Here is a 17,891-nt window from a genome sequence, read left to right on the forward strand (position 1 = left end):
CAAATCGACGCTGCCGAAAGGAAATGCCAATACGTCCGACTCTGATGCGCCCGGGGTTATTGTTCCTGTCCTCCTCCCAGTCTTGGCCAATTCTGCGGTGAACATGCAGCCCGCGAGGATTGGTCTGATGATGGCGTGGCTCCATGGGCTGAACGTCCAAGGGACCTCTCTTCGTAATATCCTGCATGTTTTCAATCCCCTAGACTAGATGCATTCCCTCATGGGTCAATATTTCTTGCATTTCAAGATCCCGAAGGACCCCAGGAGTAAGACGACATAAGTCTGCACGAAGCCGGAACGATAGCGAGACAGGGTGTTTTTCTTTTTTCTTTTTTTCTTTTTCATTTCATTTCCTTTTTGGCCCCCTCCGGCATTGATTGTGGACGGAAAAACGCTAAGTATATTCGATCAGAATCCTGTCAGCGTGGCAACGAGTTTCTTTTTCTTTTCGTTTTTGTTCTTCCCGTCTCGAATGCTGCGGTTTTTATTGACTTTCGCTCCCTCTCGGGGGATAATTAAATCGTCCACACGTCCTGGGCATCCACAAAAACCCTCGAATTTGAATGTCTATTCTTAGATAGACACGCACGATGAAAGTCTACCGGACTTATCCAACGATGCGTTAGCTACGACACAGTTGTCTTTGAAGTCCAGACGCCTGCACTTTGTGTCTTGTTGGCGGGGTACAAGTCCCCTTGGTCTTTTTTTAAATTGCGCGGCCAATGGAAGGTGACGCTTACTTCCAAACCAGACCAGAAAAGCTTTTCTTGCTTCGGAATGGACTGCTGGCTGCAAGAACTTACGACATCTGCCTCAAGTCCCGTAGCCAGGGCTGACCACAGGTGCGTTTAGGGAAACTCTCCATCCTCTATGCTCGAGTTTGTGGTGTCCGCTGTGTAGAGTAAGACTTGCCACCGGCGCTGCATACTCTCCATCTGGAGAGCAAGGTGTCGAGGGGCATTTTTGTGGACAATTGCATGTTAGTGAAATAGCAGACAATCCGCTGGCGTACGACGGGTCTAGACCGATTTAGCCGTTATGATAGATCTGCATGCCTGCGTAGAATGCAATGGAATGGCCGATCGTCGGCGGTTTTGCCTTGGAGAGCGTCCAATGTAAGACGGCTGTCCAGCAGCCTCGAGCGCTCGTGGGAAAATTTGCGCATCAAATTAAATGAGTCAGAAGGTATCATCTATACGGGCTGCAAGTAGTTTCTTCCCTGTTGGTAAAAACCACAGGTAACAAGTGGAATGTTGTGCCTCTCGAGCGAAAGTATAATAGGGGAAAGGGCGCCTGGGAAGAAGCCTAGAGAAGCAAACTTCTCCTGACTCGCATCACGGCGGATATGTCAGCCTCGAAGCTTGACTGATCGGCCATAGTGGCTACTGGACCATAGGCATCTCCAGTGAGTGAGGTTGGCCGGGTCAGGAAGCAAACAGAGAGCTACCGAAGATGATGCCACCGTGAGAAAAATTTGTCGTTGCAGCTGAGCAGGATCGCCGCGTGTGGAGAACCTCATGCATGTGAGAGGTTAGAATCGCAACATAATGATATGATCGACGGAAAGAAAGGTCAAGATAGAGTGATAGACGGACAGATTCTCCGAGAGATACCTACCAGGGGGTGGGAAATAGCCTTGGAGAAAGTTTCAGCTGATCAACTTCATTCATACGAGTGTCAAAAGCCTCGAGGAGGCGAGAGTGAGGCGCGGGGGGTTGAAATCGAAGATAACGAGGATTGCATCAGACAAGGAAAGGATGAAGAAGGTGGAAGCAGGGCGAAGGACGGGACGAAAGGAGGGAAAGGTAAATTGGGTGCCCGAATCCCGAGGCCATCCAAAAAAGGGAACAGAAGATAACCAAAGCTCCCCAGGATCGACATAATCAAATGGAGGGCTCAATAATGCTCCGTGTATTATTGTCTATTTCGTTTTCATAACTCATCCCAATAACATTCACCGACCATCCTACAACGAAAAGAATATCCCATAGAGCCACCATCGCCTTACTCGGGGGGAACATACGGTTGTACAAGCATGCCGCTGAATCTGTGGCAGATAGTTAGCAACCAAGGTCATTTAGCTGGGTTTGGATGGATGACTGACTTCTCCAATTTCTCCTTTCCTCGAACTTCCTCCACAAGCAATGGCATTCTGACCACGTTGAAATCCTCGTAAAGCTCCTCGATCTGCTCGAGGTATTTCTTCTGCATCTTCCTCCGGGCATTGCACTGGTCGCAATCACTTCCTTGCTTCGGGAACAGGAGCTGGTTAACCACGATGGAGTGCGTATCGATGTTGTAGCTCGTCAATTCCTGGATCATACGTTCGGTCTCGTAGAGGGACAGGAATTCGGCAATACAGACACACACGAAAGTAGTGAGGTCGGGGTTCTTGAACTGCGTGTTGACTTCGCTAATCGTCTCCCGCAGAGATTCCATCTTCTGCAAGAGCTCGTCGATGTTCTGACCACCCGGGAGGCCACCGCGGGATCCAAGGATAGAGTTCAACATCGGTCCAAACTGCGAAGACAGCTGAGAGAGCTTTGCTAGAGCTTTCTCGAGCACCGTGGGGAATTGGAGGAAGCGAAGCGTGTGACCGGTCGGAGCAGTATCAAAGACAATAACCTCATACGACAAGGACTTGACTTGCTTCAAGACCTCCGCAAAGGACATAGCCTCATCGACACCAGGAATCTGACAGCTGTTAGCCAAGTTAACCGAACCTTAGCAGTGGCTGGCTTCCCGTCGCCGGTCAGGGTAGGGGGGCATGTACACTGAACGCCAGATCCTGCATCATGTTTCCAACGCCCAATCCAGCGAGAGGATCATCGCCTTGTCCTTCGCCGTTGGCCAGCAGATCCTGAATGCTGCCATTGGGATCAATCTCCATAGCACTGAGGTTTGTATATCCATCCACCAGGCGGGCTTCTTTTCCAAACTTCTGGCCGAACGCATCGCTCAGGTTGTGCGCAGGATCGGTAGAAATAAGCAGAACCGACTTGCGCGCCTTGGCGAGTTGAATGGCGAGAGAACACGATGTTGTCGTCTTGCCCACACCTCCTTTACCACCGACAAAGATCCAGCGGAGGGTATCTTGGCTGACAATCGACTGGAGCGACGGCTCCATGAGATCGTCGCCCTGCACGACGGCGGTAGACGACATTTTCAGAGGTTTGATCGACTAATGCGGTTGCAACCAGAGTCAGTTCCCGAGCTTCATTGCAACCAAGTGATTTGCGGAGTGAGTCGCTTACCGCTTCGACAGACGGTAGACGTTGAGTTTACCACGTAGTGAGTCTCCGCAACCCCCAAAACTTTTCAGAAGCCTCTGGAGGATTGTAGGCGCTTCAAAGGGAGCGACCGACGGGCAAACAAGATGCGGTTGGATGATTAGAGGTAGACTATGCGAAAGTCAGGCCAAGCAGGAACTCCCCAACGCCGGTCACTTGTGTGGGACGAGGCACGTGCGGGGCTGACTGCCTGAGGCGACCATGCGATGTCATTCATTCCGAATTGTGCTTCCTCTTTCCTCCCTCCTCCATCTTTGATTACTTTTCCATTCATCTTCATTCCAATAGCAAGGTCCATCGGATGAGGCTCTGATCGCCTCAAGCTAATCTCTGACACATCCCCGGGACACATGCAGTCCTAGGTCCAGCAACGTAAGGCACACATTAGTTATCAGAACTGTTTGCCCCACTACAGGTATACTCCGGAGTGTTTTGAGGCAGCTCGTCGGGCTCCTCCGATGCATCAGGAGCGGAGGTAGAAAAAGGGCCCACAGACCTACAGACCAGACTTCAATTCCCTCAAAGGCTTAACTTAATCCTCCATCCTTGTTCCATTCCTTTCTTGAATTCTCCCTTCATCATCCCTTTCCCTTCTCCGTCCTGCTCCTTAATGGACCTCGGGTCAAGATCCCCGTCCAGTGACCAATTGGGAAGAATCACAGACCGACTCAATCTCTACCAGAACCAAATTCTTCCAACCTCTAGCTCATCTTCTACATCAACGAACGTATCTTCCACCCGAACACAAACCCCTTCACCAATGTCTCGCGACCCGATTACTTGCCATGTCCTGAACACGCTGACGGGAACGCCCGCGGCAAATCTCCCGGTGACCTTGACTCTGCTATCCGGTCCGTCCACCGGCCAGAGTCCTGTCAGTTTCTGCGCCACCACCGACGCAGATGGACGGGTCAAGAACTGGACGCCTGAAGCCGCTACCTCGACGACAGTTCCCGCCGTTCTTTCCGCCCTGCCAGCGGCGGACAGCAAGACGAACTGGTCCGTCCGGTTTGAGGTCGGGCCGTGGTACGAGGCACAGGGGGTGGAGAGCTTCTGGCCCGAGGTGGAGGTGAAATTCACCGTTAAAGGCAGAGGTCGCGAGGGGGAGGAAGGCTGGCGGCATTATCACGTTCCGGTGCTCTTGGGACCCTGGAACTATTCCACTTATCGGGGATCGTAATGGTTATCAATCCGGATGATCGGAGGGACTGTATCTCTCGCTGCATTTCTGCGTCGAATGTCATCAAAATCGCCACTGTTCCAGTCTAGCTAATATATAAAGGGGGCCAACTGGCGTGAGCTTTACATGCAGACTGAAAGAAACAACGAGGATAAATAGATAGTTTCATGTCTAGTATCTTGAACACAAACATACAGAAAGACGTCGAAGAGTAGAGCAATTTTTATTGGACCCGCATGTTAATCTGATCAGTTCCGTCATCCTCAGCTGACTCCTGGTCAGAATCACTCTCGTTGTTGGCAGATTCCTCTCGGTCTTCATCTGACTTGTCATCCTTCTCTTCTGAATCTTGCACTTCTTCAAGGCCTCGTTGCTCCTTCTCATCTAGTGTTTTATCTACCCATGCCTCTACACTGGCAACGGCGCTCTCCGGGGAACTCTTGTGACGAAGCAGAAAGCCTTGGATCTCTGCCGGAGAGAACGTGTACTCCGGCAATTTCTCACTAAAAGCCGTGGCTAGCTCCTCGATGTCTGATGCCAAGGAGCTTGAAGAATCCCAGACACACGAAGAATGATCAGACATTTTCTTGAGTTCGCTTACGGGGGCGACCTCAGTCGGGTGACTATCGTAGTTCGTATCAATGTTCGTCTGGGGCTCGTGGAAGATGTTCTGGAACATTTGCCTCGCCAGATAACGACTGGCAAGCTTGAACTCAAGCTGATAGTCTACACGACCGGGTCGGATAAGGGCCGGGTCGAGGTGCTCATGGTGATTCGTGGTCATGATCAGTGCGCGGCCTTCTTGGGCGGCCACGCCATCGATGATGTTCAGCAAAGCGGATAGCGACAGGCTGCTCTTTCCCTTTCGCTTCTTTTGGGCCTCCGCGGTGCGGCGGTTGGTGACTTCGTTGGAGTCGATGTCTTCGAGAAGCACCAGGCATCGTCGCGGTAGGTCCTGGAACAGCTGGGCGAGCGCGTCCTCGGTGAGCTGTTGAGAGTTCAAGTTCAGTATATACACGTTCAATCCGAGAAAACCAGCCGCCGCAAAAGCCAGACTGGATTTGCCGGTGCCGGGTGGGCCATAGAACAGATAGCCTCGCCGGTAAGGAATCCCTCGATCGCTGTACCATCTCATCGTCGCGGGATGCAGGTACTGCTGCACGTCCTGGAGAAACGCGTGCTTTTCGTCCTCCTCCAGCAAGACAGTTGAGAGCGGTCGAGCCGGGCGTGAGATCGATCGCGTCCAGGTGAATTCATTGTCGAATGCCCTCTTAGAGCCTCGGTAGATGACGGTTTTGCCCTGTTCCTTTTGCGAAAACTCCACTCGAGCCTCCAGCATCAGCTGTTTTAAAGTCGAGGAGTCCCATCCCAGGCACGAAATCCGTAATTTCTCGGTGCGCGTGTACATCATGTTGTTGTGTTCTTCCACCTCTCTGGTCAACGCCAGGTGCCGACCCATGAACTTGAACCAATGCGTGCCGGTCGAAGGCATCCACAGCAGCGGGCGGGTATTGGCAAATGAAGCCCTCCATTTCGCGTCGTCGATGGTGTCCTCCTGGTCGAAGTCATCGGCACTCCCATCCTCGTTTTCTTTTTCATGGAACCAATCTGGCTGGCCGCTTGTCAGGGATGTGCTGGCGATCAGGTGGCGTTTATTCTCATTGAAACGCTGCTTCGTCAGCCAGTACATGAGGTAATTGTACGCCTCGTCGTACGAGTGGACCTCAATGCTGGAATAAAATAGATGCAAAGGAAGAGTGCCATATTGATCAAAGAGACTCTTCACGATGAACGACCCCACCGCGAACGAGGAGAGGTAGAAGAATTTCCCAAACGACGAGTCCATGTTATACGCCATTTGCGACCGCTGCGATTGCCAATTCCATGGGGATGTGTGAAGAAGATGCGGCTCATCTATGATCCTGTCGAGTATTAGTAGGCAGGTTAGTTAGGCACCAACGTAAGCAACGACGGTAGCACAAGGTAAGCCTTGCGCATGGTGCAAGCCACATGACTCTACGGAGTGCATCGCTGTGTTAGGACAGCTCTCGTGCCTGTGGTGGCTTTTTTTTTGGCACGGCAGACCTGCGAGCAAGCGTGGTGAGGGGGTTCAAGCTAGAATAGACTACGGGCGGTGGGCAGGGATGCCAGGAACATATATAGTTTTCGGTGGACTGCATCATGCACCGTGGGATCATTTTACATTATTCAGGGTCTTTGAGGAACAGAGTATTTAAGGTTTCCGACTTGGTAGTTCAGCCCACCCACTATTTATAGGTTCCAGCCTGTCTAGCGCCGACGACTAGCACAACATGGCGACGAGATGTCACCCAACCCTAAATATGACAGAGGCTATCACAATGAGATTCAACAGCCTTAGTACGGAGAGGCCATGGCCCTTTCCATACCACAGCGTACTGACGTTGGGATTAAGAGGCCAGCTGTCCAGTCCTCACGTCAGCCTGCACCTTTATATCCGCATTCGGGACATCCCAGTGCATGCCGGGATAGATACGGAGGAGTCGCCTTTTCACCGTTGCTTACGATCTGCTCAAAGATTGCGGTGTACACACTACGGAGTAGATACACGGGAGTACTCCTATCTAGGCTGACCTGACCAATGGCATACACACCTACGAGACCTGGCAATCGGGGTGCTCCGTATGATCTTGATTCCATCGAGGGAGAATTCTAGAACGCCAGATGGCAGAATTGATGCAGTTGACATGGAAGATGGCGTATCCTCGACCAACAGACAAGAAGAGCCCGGACGCGTGTGGCCATCTATCTCCGACTGCCCCGTAGATTATCAGCATGCGGAGACCGGAGGAAGTACAGATGGCCTCGGGTGATTCGAGGTGGCAATCCGACAACGCCAACATCCCTGCTCGCTCCGCCAACGGGAGGCCGCGAACATAGTCACGTGATGCTGGACCACGGGACGAACGTCCCGGGACTATTGCGTCATCACGTCCGCATCCAATCAGCGTGCGGGCGAATGTATCGGTCACCGCCCCCTGAGAACCGGTTCCCAACAGTCAACCAGCCATCGAATGGAAATCTCCGGATCTGGCTGATCTCCTCGATTTTCGAGTCGAATTCGAGAATCGGTCGAATAGACGGTAAGTACGGAAGACGGTAATCCAAAATTTTGACCGCCCTCCGAACCTGATTCGTGTCGGCAGCTTCTAGCCCAGCCTTCGACGGCAGATCCAACGCGGTCTGTACAGGGCGGGGGGCCGGACCCATGCCCGTGAGTGGCTGGCCGCGGTGGAGCCGGCAACCTGTCGCGAGTGGCCACCCGGCTGGTCCGACAGCCCAGGAAAAATTCCTGTCGTCGTCACCGTGATCTCATCCATCCAGACAGATCCCATTTTCTTCCGTCGCTCACTCCCGATTGGGAAGAAGCCTGGCCTTTCTCGGACAGAGACACTGCTGGGAATTGTGTTTGGGAATTGAATTTCTCTCTCTGGAGCATTCCTACCTCTCTTTGGATAGGATCTTGTCTGGGACGTTAGTCATAGATACTCTAGTTCGCTGGATGGCCTGTTGTCGATTTTGGTGTGCAGCAGATTTTTTTTTTTTTTTTTTTTTTAATTTCTATTTTTTTTCCCGGCGAGTGGCCTGCCGGACGGAGGAGTTCCACCCTCCATCTTCCAATCTAACGATCGCATGCGTCATTGGCATTGGCCGAAAAGTAATACCAGGAACCCACCGTCCCCAAACCTTCTGGCTACTTTTGCAAGTAAGGGCCAGCGTCGGCCTGCATAATTCGTTCCATCCTTGATTTCCCCCCCCCTTTGTTACGACTGGATTTCCTCCTATAGTTGGTCCTGTCCCCCTTTCGTTCCCATCCATTGAATCTCGAGTTCCTGGGGTCGATTAGAAATCCGGACGGCACACACAGAGGGAAAAAAAAATAAAATAAAAAATCGAGAATTAAATAAAATAAAACATAGCGACGATAAAGTCAGATATAAGTTCAAGTCGACAGACGCAATTCATGGTATATTCATTATTTCATATTTTTCGACAAGAAAAGAAAAGAAAAAAATACATCGTACGGAAGAATAGGAAAACCCAACCAAAGCCAGAGAGCCAAAGGTTGCAGTCGGGGAGCCGTGGGAATTTGTACACACCCAGGGTTGCATAGTTTTGGCGTGACAGTCGAACGCTTAGCTCACGACACTCGACCGCCTCCCCTCTTTCCCCCCTAAAATCTCCTTGTTAAACCCGACTACGTCACAACTTCTCATCTCCCTTCCCTTCGCAGTTACTCTCTCGATACCGTGCAGTGCGTGAGCTACAGGCCCATTTCGACAAGTCTCGTCTCGATCGTTGTACTTCGGGCTTCACGCTCGATCTTTTTTGTATTCCTTAATTTTGTTCGCCAGCCTCTGTTCCTTTTGCTCGCCTTTGCCACTTATCCTCTCGCTCGCTGCCGATTTTTTTTTTTCTTTTTTTTTTTTTTTCCCTTCCCTCTGTCTACCGCGCTCCTCTGGCTGGTCACCTGCGGCGTCGTCTCGCTCGTCTAATATATCGCCCTCCCCCAGTTCATTATTATGTCGGCCGCGGTTGCTTCCTCAGTTCCAAGCAACTTAACAAATCCTCATCGTAAATCATCCCCAATGGATTCAAAAAAGAACGCGTTGGAGGCCGAAGGTTAGTAGAATCCCCTGGTGCTGCTGCCGTTCGGAAATGTGTTTTCGCCTCGAAGTACTCGGAAGACTTGTTCCTTTATACTTTTAACCTTTCTTTTTTCGTGTCTGCGTTCGTCATGATTGTCCTCTGCCCTCTGGTTATTTTAACGGCGTTGATGTTGTTTCTGGGTTGGTCGCACGCGCCACTGCTGCCCAGATGTTTATGTTGTCTGTTCTGCCGTCGGGATGACCTCACAATTGGCGTCATCGATGGGGCTCTGCTGTCTGATCCCTGACCGCGCTGGCCGAACACCGCAACGGCGTCATCGCCTATACGCACTCCCATACTGTCCTCGTTGTCGCATCTTGAACCTCATCGTTGCTCTTGGACTTGGTTCGCTGACTCAGACTCTGGTCGCTCTGCAGACTCCAAGCCCTCTTCGTCTGATACCAAGGAGCAAAAGCCCGATGAGTCGCAAACCTCATTGGCACCACCTCCTCGACCTGCTATAACGACCTCGTCCGACACCCCTGACTACTTCAACTCCATCCACAACCCGTTCTCGTTGGAACCCAACCCCTTCGAGCAGTCCTTTGGCGGCAACGGCAGCAACGGTGGTACTGGCGAGACCCCCGGGAAGTCGATCCTTCCCCCGGTCGCTGCGCTCACTTCCCCTGCCCTGCCTGGCGCCAGCTCCGCCGGCGGTGGCTACAACTGGTCTAACTCATTGCGCTCCGGACCCTTGAGTCCTGCCATGCTCGCTGGGCCGACCGGCTCGAGTGACTATTTCGATAGCATTGGCAGAGGCTTTCCTACTCCCAACGAATCTTCGCTTCGTACCGGCCTGACCCCTGGTGGTGGCGGGTCTATGTTCCCGGCACCCAGTCCCAACTCACAGGCGCTTCTGCAGCAACTTCAAAGTGGAGGCGCAACTCCTTCCACGATCGAATTCCATCGGACCGCCCTCGCCGCCAAGAAAAACGGCGCGAATGGTCCTACGTCCAACCCAACTTCTGAGCCTGAACAAGCATCGCAAACTGCAGCCATGGATATTAAAGGAAACCAGTCCGATCCTTTCGGTCATCACGATGCTGCGGACGCGGCCAATGGTCTGTTCATGTTGGCCAAAGGCGGACAGGCCAATTCCAACCAGTTCCCCATCCCAAACCATTCGCAGAATGCTCAAGCCAATGACCAGGCACGGGATCCCAACGCTGACAAGCGAGGCTCTCACATTGCCAATGGTGCCCCGAACGCCGGCAGGGAGCCGAGCGGGGACGCATCGGATCTGCAGGGTGAACAGGGCAAACCCGCTGCGAAAGGGAAATCTAAGAAGAACGGTGCCACGAAAACGGCCGGTGCTGTCAACAATCGACGCAAGGCCGACGATACTCCCGCTAAGGGCGCCAACAAGAAGGCTAAAATCAGCCAGGGCTCCGGTAGCCCTGAGCCTCCTTCTGATATCGGAGACTCTGACGACGACGACGATGAGCAGCGAAAGAAAGGCCAGGGAGATTCGAAGAAGATGACTGACGAAGAGAAGCGAAAGAACTTCTTGGAAAGAAATCGGTAAGTGCTGTACCCTTCAACCGACGCTGCCGTATCTTGCGCTCACATGGGTATCACTAGGGTTGCGGCGCTCAAATGTCGACAGCGCAAGAAGCAGTGGTTAGCCAACCTTCAGGCCAAGGTCGAACTGTTCACTTCCGAGAATGATGCTCTCACTGCCACAGTGACCCAGCTTCGCGAAGAAATCGTCAACCTGAAAACCCTGCTGCTCGCTCACAAGGATTGTCCAGTCTCGCAAGCGCAGGGACTCGGTCCGTTGATGATGAATGGAATGCCCGCGGCGAGTCAGTATGATCCCAGCCCGTACGGCATCCCCAACAACATGGGCATGCAACCAGGCGCACCCATTCCCGCACAGGGAGTTCGACGGCAATGAGGGCAGTTCTAAAAGACCGGGATCCTAATATTGCCCTGATCTCTGGTTCTTTCTCGTCGGTACAAGCTATGCAGCCGTTGTCGTTGATTGTCTCGCAGCGCAGAGCCGTCTCTGTTCCGGGCTCGAGCTTTCCGGGCTGGATTCTTGTCGCCACGTTATGATCGTTTTCAGCTTCGACTTTTCTCATGGGGCGCCCTGGCATGGGTAGGTGTTGTGTTAATGATGTATACGATTTTCAAAAACGCAGGGGCTGAATCTGATGGTGTGACATGAGATATCACCGGAAGGTGCAAATTCGGCGCAAAAGCTTATTGGCTGCTTTTCTTTTCTGCCTTGTCTTTTATTCTTCTTCTTTTCTCTGCTTGTGTCTTATACCGGTGCTGGAAGTCCTCGCAATATCTCGCCACTTCTCAGGCTCGGATCTCTGGGGGATTGTACGCTTGTCCTTTCCCCCTGCCCCATCTTTGTTTTCTTCTCCCTCTTCTTTTGTTTTCTTCTTTCTTTTCTTTCCTATAATTTGGCAGGTTTTATTGGCTGCGACAACTTCAATTCGTTTGTGTGATATTCGTGGAACGGTTTGTCTTTTTCTTTTTCTATCTTTTTGTTTCTGGTACTTTCAATTGGGGTGGCGTAATGGTGGCTTCTTGCTTTTGACAACAATTTCTTTTATTTGTTCGCACAAGTCCACATGTCTCTAGGCGTCTAGGAATGAAGCATGCAGGGGCTTTCAATCAAATCAAATTCCGACCTTTCAAGAGGGCACCATTCCAATCGACATCGTAGTAAATAGTATAGTACCTGAGGTCCTCCGGAGAGTCGCGTACCTTCCGCCGGACTCGTGACGTCGAACGTCTTGGCACGACGCGGGCTTCAAACAGTCCAAACCAGGCAAACCGAAAACATCCACTGACACCAAGTCCATGCGATCGACTGCATCTTCTGGTTGCAAAGGCCGCTGGGCGCCATGCGATTGTTTATCTGTTCGCTGTGAATCCCAGACTGCCTTTGATGATTTCCCACTCTCCTAGCTATCCCTCCACACAAGCTCCACATTCGGACCATTTTGCCGTCACATTTCCCTGCCCAACGACTCGGAGCTCGCAGGTTATTCTACTCGAACATAGTGAAGGCTGAATCGGAGCTGCAGAAGAACGATGTCCGCTCGCCATCCCTCGCGCCCACGTCGCGTCGATGAGGCCATTTCCCAGTTGGTCGAATCCCTCACCCCCCCGCTGTCGCTGTCGGCCATTGGCGACGACGTCTCCGACGACACCGAGACCTTTGCCGCAATCGAAGCCCAGCGGAATCGCGAAAGCTACGAGCGCGCGTGGCGCATTATCGATGCATACACAAACGCGCCCAAGGACCCGGCTTCGCCCTCCGGTGCGGCGGGCTTGGGAGTAAACCGCAGAGGAAGTTTGGCCGGAGGGGAGAACATAAACAATGCGCCGGATCTCATCAAGCGGAAGCTGTTGCGGGAGAACGCCAGCCCCGATAAGGCGGTGCGGTTCTCGAACATGTACTCGCGTTTGTTGACGCAGCCGGTGCTGTCGCAGAAATGGGCTATCCTGTATCTACTTTATCGGTTATCGGGCTCGGATGACAATGAAGAGTACGTGGATGACGGAGAAAGGAGCCGGAGCCCCCCAATGGAGCCGGAAAATTTGCAGGGCATGCTCTGGAAAGGTCAGCGGCCAAGGCGAGGCACCGGCCCTCGCATGGCCGATAACTGGGACGAAGAGGGCCCTGCCATCAGCTCCTCTGCGTCGCAATTACCGGCACGGAAGGCATCACTGCGACGACCGGAACGAATCGAACGACCTGAGAATGATGCGGACCTGGAGCCGGAGAGAATCCCGGAGCAAATAGTTCATCATGAGCAGCCTCATAACACCCCTGGACGTTCCTTTAGTGCGGAGGAGCAGGCCACTCAGCGCCCACAAACCGCAGAGACGCAGAGAAATTTGACCCGGCCCGCTGAGCATGGCTTGTTACGTGACCTTCCGTTCAATCTGCAAGGCTTATCCTCGTCGAGTCTCGAGTTCACCTCATCTTCTGTCATCAAACTACCACCATCGCTTCCCATCCCTATGATCTCACTCCTCAATACCATCGCGGAGCCATGTCTTCTGTATCGGAAGCTGGCCGGTTTTGTCGAAGATGACAGTGGTGGTCTTCTTAATCAGAGCTTACGAGCAGCTCTCTCAAATGAACTTCGCTCTTATCTAGGCCTCATTGCAACTCTGGAAGGAGAAATCCGACGCGCATTGGTTGCCTCGGAGGACTCGAGCAATTCTATTAGCGCGTCTAAAAGTGGTGTTACGTTGAAGCGATGCGCTGTATGGACAAGAGATGCGACAATGGCGCTGCGGTTGATGAGTCTCATTGTCGAGGAGGCACAGAGTAAGCATTCCCTCTCACCCCGGAAGAATTGAAACTGACGACGAGCCAGACAAAAAAGGCGGCCAACTCATATCTTTGATCCACGGCTTTTCGACTTCTCATGGAGATCCTTTCGTCTGCGCCTTCGCGGAGAAGCTTCTTGCTCATATCACAAGGCCGTTCTACGACATGCTTCGCTTGTGGATCTACGACGGAGAGCTTTCCGATCCTTTTAAAGAATTTTTCGTTGTCGAGCCCGAATTTAGACCCGCCACGGACCCGCGACGCATTGCGACAAGTGTGTGGGAGGATAAATACAAGTTGGACGATGAGATGGTCCCCTCGATCATCACACAGGACTTTGCGAAGAAAGTCTTTCTTATTGGTAAATCTCTAAACTTCATACGATATGGGTGTGGGGATTCTGGCTGGGTGGAGGCCTACTCCAAAGCAGCATCGAAAGAATTGCGATATGGGGACACGGCCAGTCTTGAGACGTCAATCGACGAAGCTTATAAGACTACTATGGCGCAACTCATTTATCTCATGAATGACAAGTTCAAATTGTTCGATCACCTGAAGGCGCTGAAGAAGTATTTGCTGCTCGGGCAGGGGGATTTCATTGCCTTGCTAATGGAGTCCTTGGCCTCGAATCTCGACCGGCCTGCCAATTCGCAGTACAGACACACCTTGACCGCTCAACTGGAGCACGCTATCCGTGCGTCGAACGCTCAATACGACTCGCCGGATGTTCTTCGCCGACTGGATGCTCGCATGTTAGAGCTCAGTCACGGCGAGATTGGCTGGGATTGTTTCACGCTCGAATACAAGATAGATGCTCCGGTGGATGTCGTCATCACGCCGTGGGCCTCTACGCAGTATCTCAAAATGTTCAACTTTCTCTGGCGAGTGAAACGGGTTGAGTTTGCCTTGGGCAGTACGTGGCGACGGTGCATGACTGGCGCTCGAGGCGTCCTGGGAAGCGTCGATGACAAGGTTGGGCCGGACTGGAAACGGGCAAGATGCGTCATCGCCGAAATGATTCACTTCGTCTGCCAGCTGCAGTGGTACATCCTTTTTGAGGTCATCGAATCCAGCTGGAACGAACTGCAGGCCTCGGTCTCCAGACCCGAATGCACATTGGATGACCTTATTGAGGCGCATACCGAATATCTCAATTCAATCACGCGCAAGGGTCTCCTCGGCTCCACCTCGCAGGCGAACAAGCATCAGGAGGAGACGTTCCTCACGCAGCTCCATCAGATCTTGAAGATCATGCTTGCTTATAAAGACGCCGTCGATGGGCTGTACTCGTTCTCGGTCGCCGAGTTTACACGACGGCAGGAACTTAGCGCCCGGATTGAGACTCGGACAGCGCAAGGCCGCTGGGGTGTCACGGAGCGCGATCTTCCCGGGGCATCGCGACAAACGCAGGGACCCAAAATCTCCATGTCCTCGGTATCGGCATCCGTGGCTCAGACGCCCACGATCGGAAACGGTGGCGATGGGGCCGACACGCCCTCGTCTCTCCTGAACCACGACCTTTCCGTTGACGACCACATGCTTGCCTCCCTGCGGGTTCGCCTGCGAGAACTCTCCGCCGAGTTCCGATCGCGACTGAACATTTTCCTCGGGGACATTGCACACCATTCGGAGTCGGACATGCGGTTCCTCGGTGTGGTCATGAACTTCAACGACGTTTACGAACCGGCTCGCAGGAGGCGCACCGCCACGGGGGTTAGCTCTCGAGATCGAGAGCGGGCACGACGCAAGGCAGCCGCATCTGGAGCCAACGGCGAAGGCAGCGCGCAACGGGAGTCGAGGAGGGAGCGAGAGAAGGAGAAAGAGAGAGAGAGACGGGAAGTTGAAGGCGGCGGCAACGCGAGTGGAAGTGGAACATAGACACCGATTCTGCATGATTAGGTTGTTTTACTCTTGCAAAAGTCCTTTGTGGGAAGGCTGAGGTTGTTTTTTTTTTTTTTTTTTTTTTTTTTTCATGGAGTCCAGGGGGCATAGGCATACATACTGGATTTTCTAGTCAGGTTGACAGCTTTCCCTTTCCGTTTTGTCACTTTTTGCGTACTAAATAGACCCGAGCATGTTCTGAGCAGCCTGAGATAATTACTATAGTTATTTTTATCTTAATATTGGCACCTATGGTATTATCTCTTTCTACTCTGTCCTCCGGCTATGCCTGATTATCTGGGCATATGTTTACCCTTTTCGGAAGCTATGCTGTGTCTCCTTTATAATTCTAGTCTACACCCGGCATCTTTTGCGCATATCTTCGAATAGGCGGATCTTGTTATAGTTATTTCCTGCCATTTCCTCCGCACTCTATTAACCTCGCATCACGTACTCGCGTCTGAGAACATTCCGAGCTTGGAGACATTAGGGCGCCAAACGAACCAAAGTCACAGCTCATCGTGGCCACACCGGCACTTGGATTTCTTCTTCCCCGCAGGAGCAGCATCATCATCGTCGTCCTCGCTCCGGCCACTGCACGGGACCTCGCGCAGGTCGACAGCCACACACATGTGCGGATCGCCGGGGTAGAAGCTGAGGGCCGACTCCGCCGCCTCGGAGCAAAACGGTCCCACCCCCCACCGAACCCCCCCCAGGCAATACGCGCCACAGGACCACTGGCGCAGCGTGAACGCGCCAGCCGCCGTGAAGTCGGTTGTGCGACCGATCTGGCTGCCGTTCTGGGCATTGTTCCACCACTGCCGTCGTCGGGCCGGGCTGCCATCCGGAGTGACGGCGGCGGCGGCGGCGGCCATGTAGAACTTGTCCCCCAGGTGGACGGATTGGCCGGGGATGCAATCCTCGTCGACACACAGGCGGAACCGGTCCAGGGGGGACTCGGAGCTGACGTGGTGGGTTTGATGATCGGGGACCTGGGCGTGGAGACTCAGACGACCGCCGCCCATGGAGGTGAAGCTATAGCAGTGTCCTGGATCGGGGTGACAAAGAGGCTTAGTGACACATGACGACGAATCGTGTATACCATACTATATTGTCCCAGGGCTGCATAAACCCACGGGGGAAGGGGGAGCGCAAAACATACCAGACACGAGGCCGGGGCCTTCGTCTTTCAGAGGCCTGCAGGTGCCATTGTCGGCTTCCTCGGTGCCCTGGGCGCAGACGCATCCGTCTTCTTCCTCCACCCACTCCTTTCCGGCCGGACAGACGCCCTTGCACGCCTGCCCGTCGTAGGTCTGCCCCTGCCGACAGCAGCGGTACCCGGTGTGGGCGGCGCCGACGAGCTCCTGGTCCGCCGCACAGCAGTCGAACGCCGTCTCGGGGCTCCCTAGGAGCCTCCGCCCGAGGCGGCAGCAGGAAAAGTACTTGGAGTCGGCGCTGAGGGTGGGCGCGGTGTTGGCTTGGGCGCAGGTCTTCTTGGTTGTGCACTCGAAGCCGGACTCGCAGTCGGGCTCCACGTATTCGATCCGGTTGCCCGCGATGACCGTGTTGCCCCCGATCTCGAACACCACCACATTCTTCCGGTAGACGCTGGACTGCACCAGCGACATCTGCCACAGCAGCAGCCACAGGATGAACGGACCGGTCCTCGTCATGATGGGCTTTGCACAACGAGGGGGTGTGCGTATGACTGTATGTATGTGTGTGTGTGTGTATTGCTCCAAGGGAAGAATTCGCCCGTCACTGCTGGGACTAAGTTCTCTTTGTTTTCTTTTGCTTGGAGGAAGTTACAATAGGGTAAATCCTCCTGACTCGGGTATATAAGGAACCAGCCAGCTGCGTTACAACTGAATCCAACATTCCGCTTTCAGCGTCTTGACGCATTATTGGGGGAGTCCGCTACCACCTGGTACCGGTGACGGAGATGTTCACTCCTATCTAACAGACGAAAGAGGTAGGTAGAACTTGGGGGGGGGGGGGGGTATGGACGATAATGGACTTGACAGATCGAAGCATGGGTGGCAAGATCCTGATGACACCTATGTAAGACGCATATAACGATCCTGCGGGTGAAAGGTCTAATGCAGTGGATTCAAAGTCTGCAGGCTGTATAGCAGCAGACTCGCCAAGTAGGACATGGCATTACCGGGTCTACAAAGACCCCCTTCTTGCTCTCTCTCTCTGCCCAAGATTCCTCGCTTTTGAGCTGTGCTCGTCCGAAGTGGGGGCGCGGTATCGGGCCTATAGCAAGCAACGATATCGATATCTTCTGGGAATCCGAAACCATAAGAATGCATGATCTCAGCTGCTGACCCACAGGTAGTGTTGCGAGAAGCAGAGAGCCGGATTGGACAGGTCGCAGTTTCACGGATCAGGCAGGAGGAACCTTTTGCTTTAATGATGAGGTGCTGATACAGTAGTAGGCACCGGATTTTGCTCGCTGCTTCACGTAGGCTAGAGTCCTTTCCAGCCCGGCTTTGATCAACTCAGAAATCTGAACTTGTGGGCAATTCTACGTTTCATTCTTGGG

General features: G+C 53.1%; 6 protein-coding genes across 6 annotated transcripts; 3 read left to right on the top strand and 3 right to left on the bottom strand.

The window, feature by feature from the left end:
* Positions 1–1,676: 1,676 nt before the first annotated feature.
* Positions 1,677–3,440, bottom strand: P170DRAFT_434599 (ArsA family ATPase). The gene is made up of 4 exons (XM_024848751.1): positions 3,255–3,440; positions 2,774–3,181; positions 2,105–2,694; positions 1,677–2,047 (listed from the first exon to the last, which is right to left on the bottom strand). The coding sequence occupies exons 2-4, from the start codon at positions 3,161–3,163 to the stop codon at positions 2,005–2,007; spliced, it is 1,023 nt and encodes a 340-aa protein (XP_024708175.1). The 5' UTR covers positions 3,164–3,181; positions 3,255–3,440; the 3' UTR covers positions 1,677–2,004.
* A 376-nt stretch (positions 3,441–3,816) lies between these two features.
* Positions 3,817–4,582, top strand: P170DRAFT_115239 (hydroxyisourate hydrolase). Its single transcript, XM_024842332.1, has 2 exons — positions 3,817–3,911; positions 3,973–4,582. The coding sequence occupies exon 2, from the start codon at positions 4,051–4,053 to the stop codon at positions 4,468–4,470; it is 420 nt and encodes a 139-aa protein (XP_024708176.1). The 5' UTR covers positions 3,817–3,911; positions 3,973–4,050; the 3' UTR covers positions 4,471–4,582.
* Positions 4,535–6,696, bottom strand: P170DRAFT_115186 (uncharacterized protein). The gene has a single exon (XM_024842331.1). It carries the CDS (start codon positions 6,326–6,328, stop codon positions 4,694–4,696), a length of 1,635 nt encoding a protein of 544 aa, XP_024708177.1. The 5' UTR covers positions 6,329–6,696; the 3' UTR covers positions 4,535–4,693.
* A 1,869-nt stretch (positions 6,697–8,565) lies between these two features.
* atfA (bZIP transcription factor atfA) lies at positions 8,566–11,191 on the top strand. Its single transcript, XM_024842330.1, has 3 exons — positions 8,566–9,132; positions 9,519–10,680; positions 10,741–11,191. The coding sequence occupies exons 1-3, from the start codon at positions 9,033–9,035 to the stop codon at positions 11,054–11,056; spliced, it is 1,578 nt and encodes a 525-aa protein (XP_024708178.1). The 5' UTR covers positions 8,566–9,032; the 3' UTR covers positions 11,057–11,191.
* Positions 11,192–11,977: 786 nt separating this feature from the next.
* P170DRAFT_507615 (tubulin gamma complex associated family protein) lies at positions 11,978–15,433 on the top strand. The gene is made up of 2 exons (XM_024854499.1): positions 11,978–13,459; positions 13,509–15,433. The coding sequence occupies exons 1-2, from the start codon at positions 12,211–12,213 to the stop codon at positions 15,338–15,340; spliced, it is 3,081 nt and encodes a 1,026-aa protein (XP_024708179.1). The 5' UTR covers positions 11,978–12,210; the 3' UTR covers positions 15,341–15,433.
* Positions 15,434–15,852: 419 nt separating this feature from the next.
* P170DRAFT_489768 (uncharacterized protein) lies at positions 15,853–17,016 on the bottom strand (the record flags this gene model as incomplete). The annotated part of the gene is made up of 2 exons (XM_024853989.1): positions 15,853–16,391; positions 16,506–17,016. The coding sequence occupies 2 exons, from the start codon at positions 17,014–17,016 to the stop codon at positions 15,853–15,855; spliced, it is 1,050 nt and encodes a 349-aa protein (XP_024708180.1).
* Between the last annotated feature and the right edge of the window lie 875 nt (positions 17,017–17,891).

This window comes from Aspergillus steynii (genome assembly GCF_002849105.1).
Source record: "Aspergillus steynii IBT 23096 chromosome Unknown P170scaffold_2, whole genome shotgun sequence".
NCBI lineage: Eukaryota > Fungi > Ascomycota > Eurotiomycetes > Eurotiales > Aspergillaceae > Aspergillus > Aspergillus steynii.

Coding starts and splice junctions, on each gene's coding strand:
- atfA (XM_024842330.1), top strand. CDS start 9,033: ATGTCGGCCGCGGTTGCTTCCTCAGTTCCAAGCAACTTAACAAATCCT. Junction 9,133..9,518: donor GAACGCGTTGGAGGCCGAAG/GTTAGTAGAATC, acceptor TCGCTGACTCAG/ACTCTGGTCGCTCTGCAGAC. Junction 10,681..10,740: donor AACTTCTTGGAAAGAAATCG/GTAAGTGCTGTA, acceptor GGGTATCACTAG/GGTTGCGGCGCTCAAATGTC.
- P170DRAFT_115186 (XM_024842331.1), bottom strand. CDS start 6,328: ATGGCGTATAACATGGACTCGTCGTTTGGGAAATTCTTCTACCTCTCC.
- P170DRAFT_507615 (XM_024854499.1), top strand. CDS start 12,211: ATGTCCGCTCGCCATCCCTCGCGCCCACGTCGCGTCGATGAGGCCATT. Junction 13,460..13,508: donor CATTGTCGAGGAGGCACAGA/GTAAGCATTCCC, acceptor ACGACGAGCCAG/ACAAAAAAGGCGGCCAACTC.
- P170DRAFT_115239 (XM_024842332.1), top strand. CDS start 4,051: ATGTCTCGCGACCCGATTACTTGCCATGTCCTGAACACGCTGACGGGA.
- P170DRAFT_434599 (XM_024848751.1), bottom strand. CDS start 3,163: ATGTCGTCTACCGCCGTCGTGCAGGGCGACGATCTCATGGAGCCGTCG. Junction 2,695..2,773: donor TGCAGGATCTGGCGTTCAGT/GTACATGCCCCC, acceptor AACAGCTGTCAG/ATTCCTGGTGTCGATGAGGC. Junction 2,048..2,104: donor GGAAAGGAGAAATTGGAGAA/GTCAGTCATCCA, acceptor TATCTGCCACAG/ATTCAGCGGCATGCTTGTAC.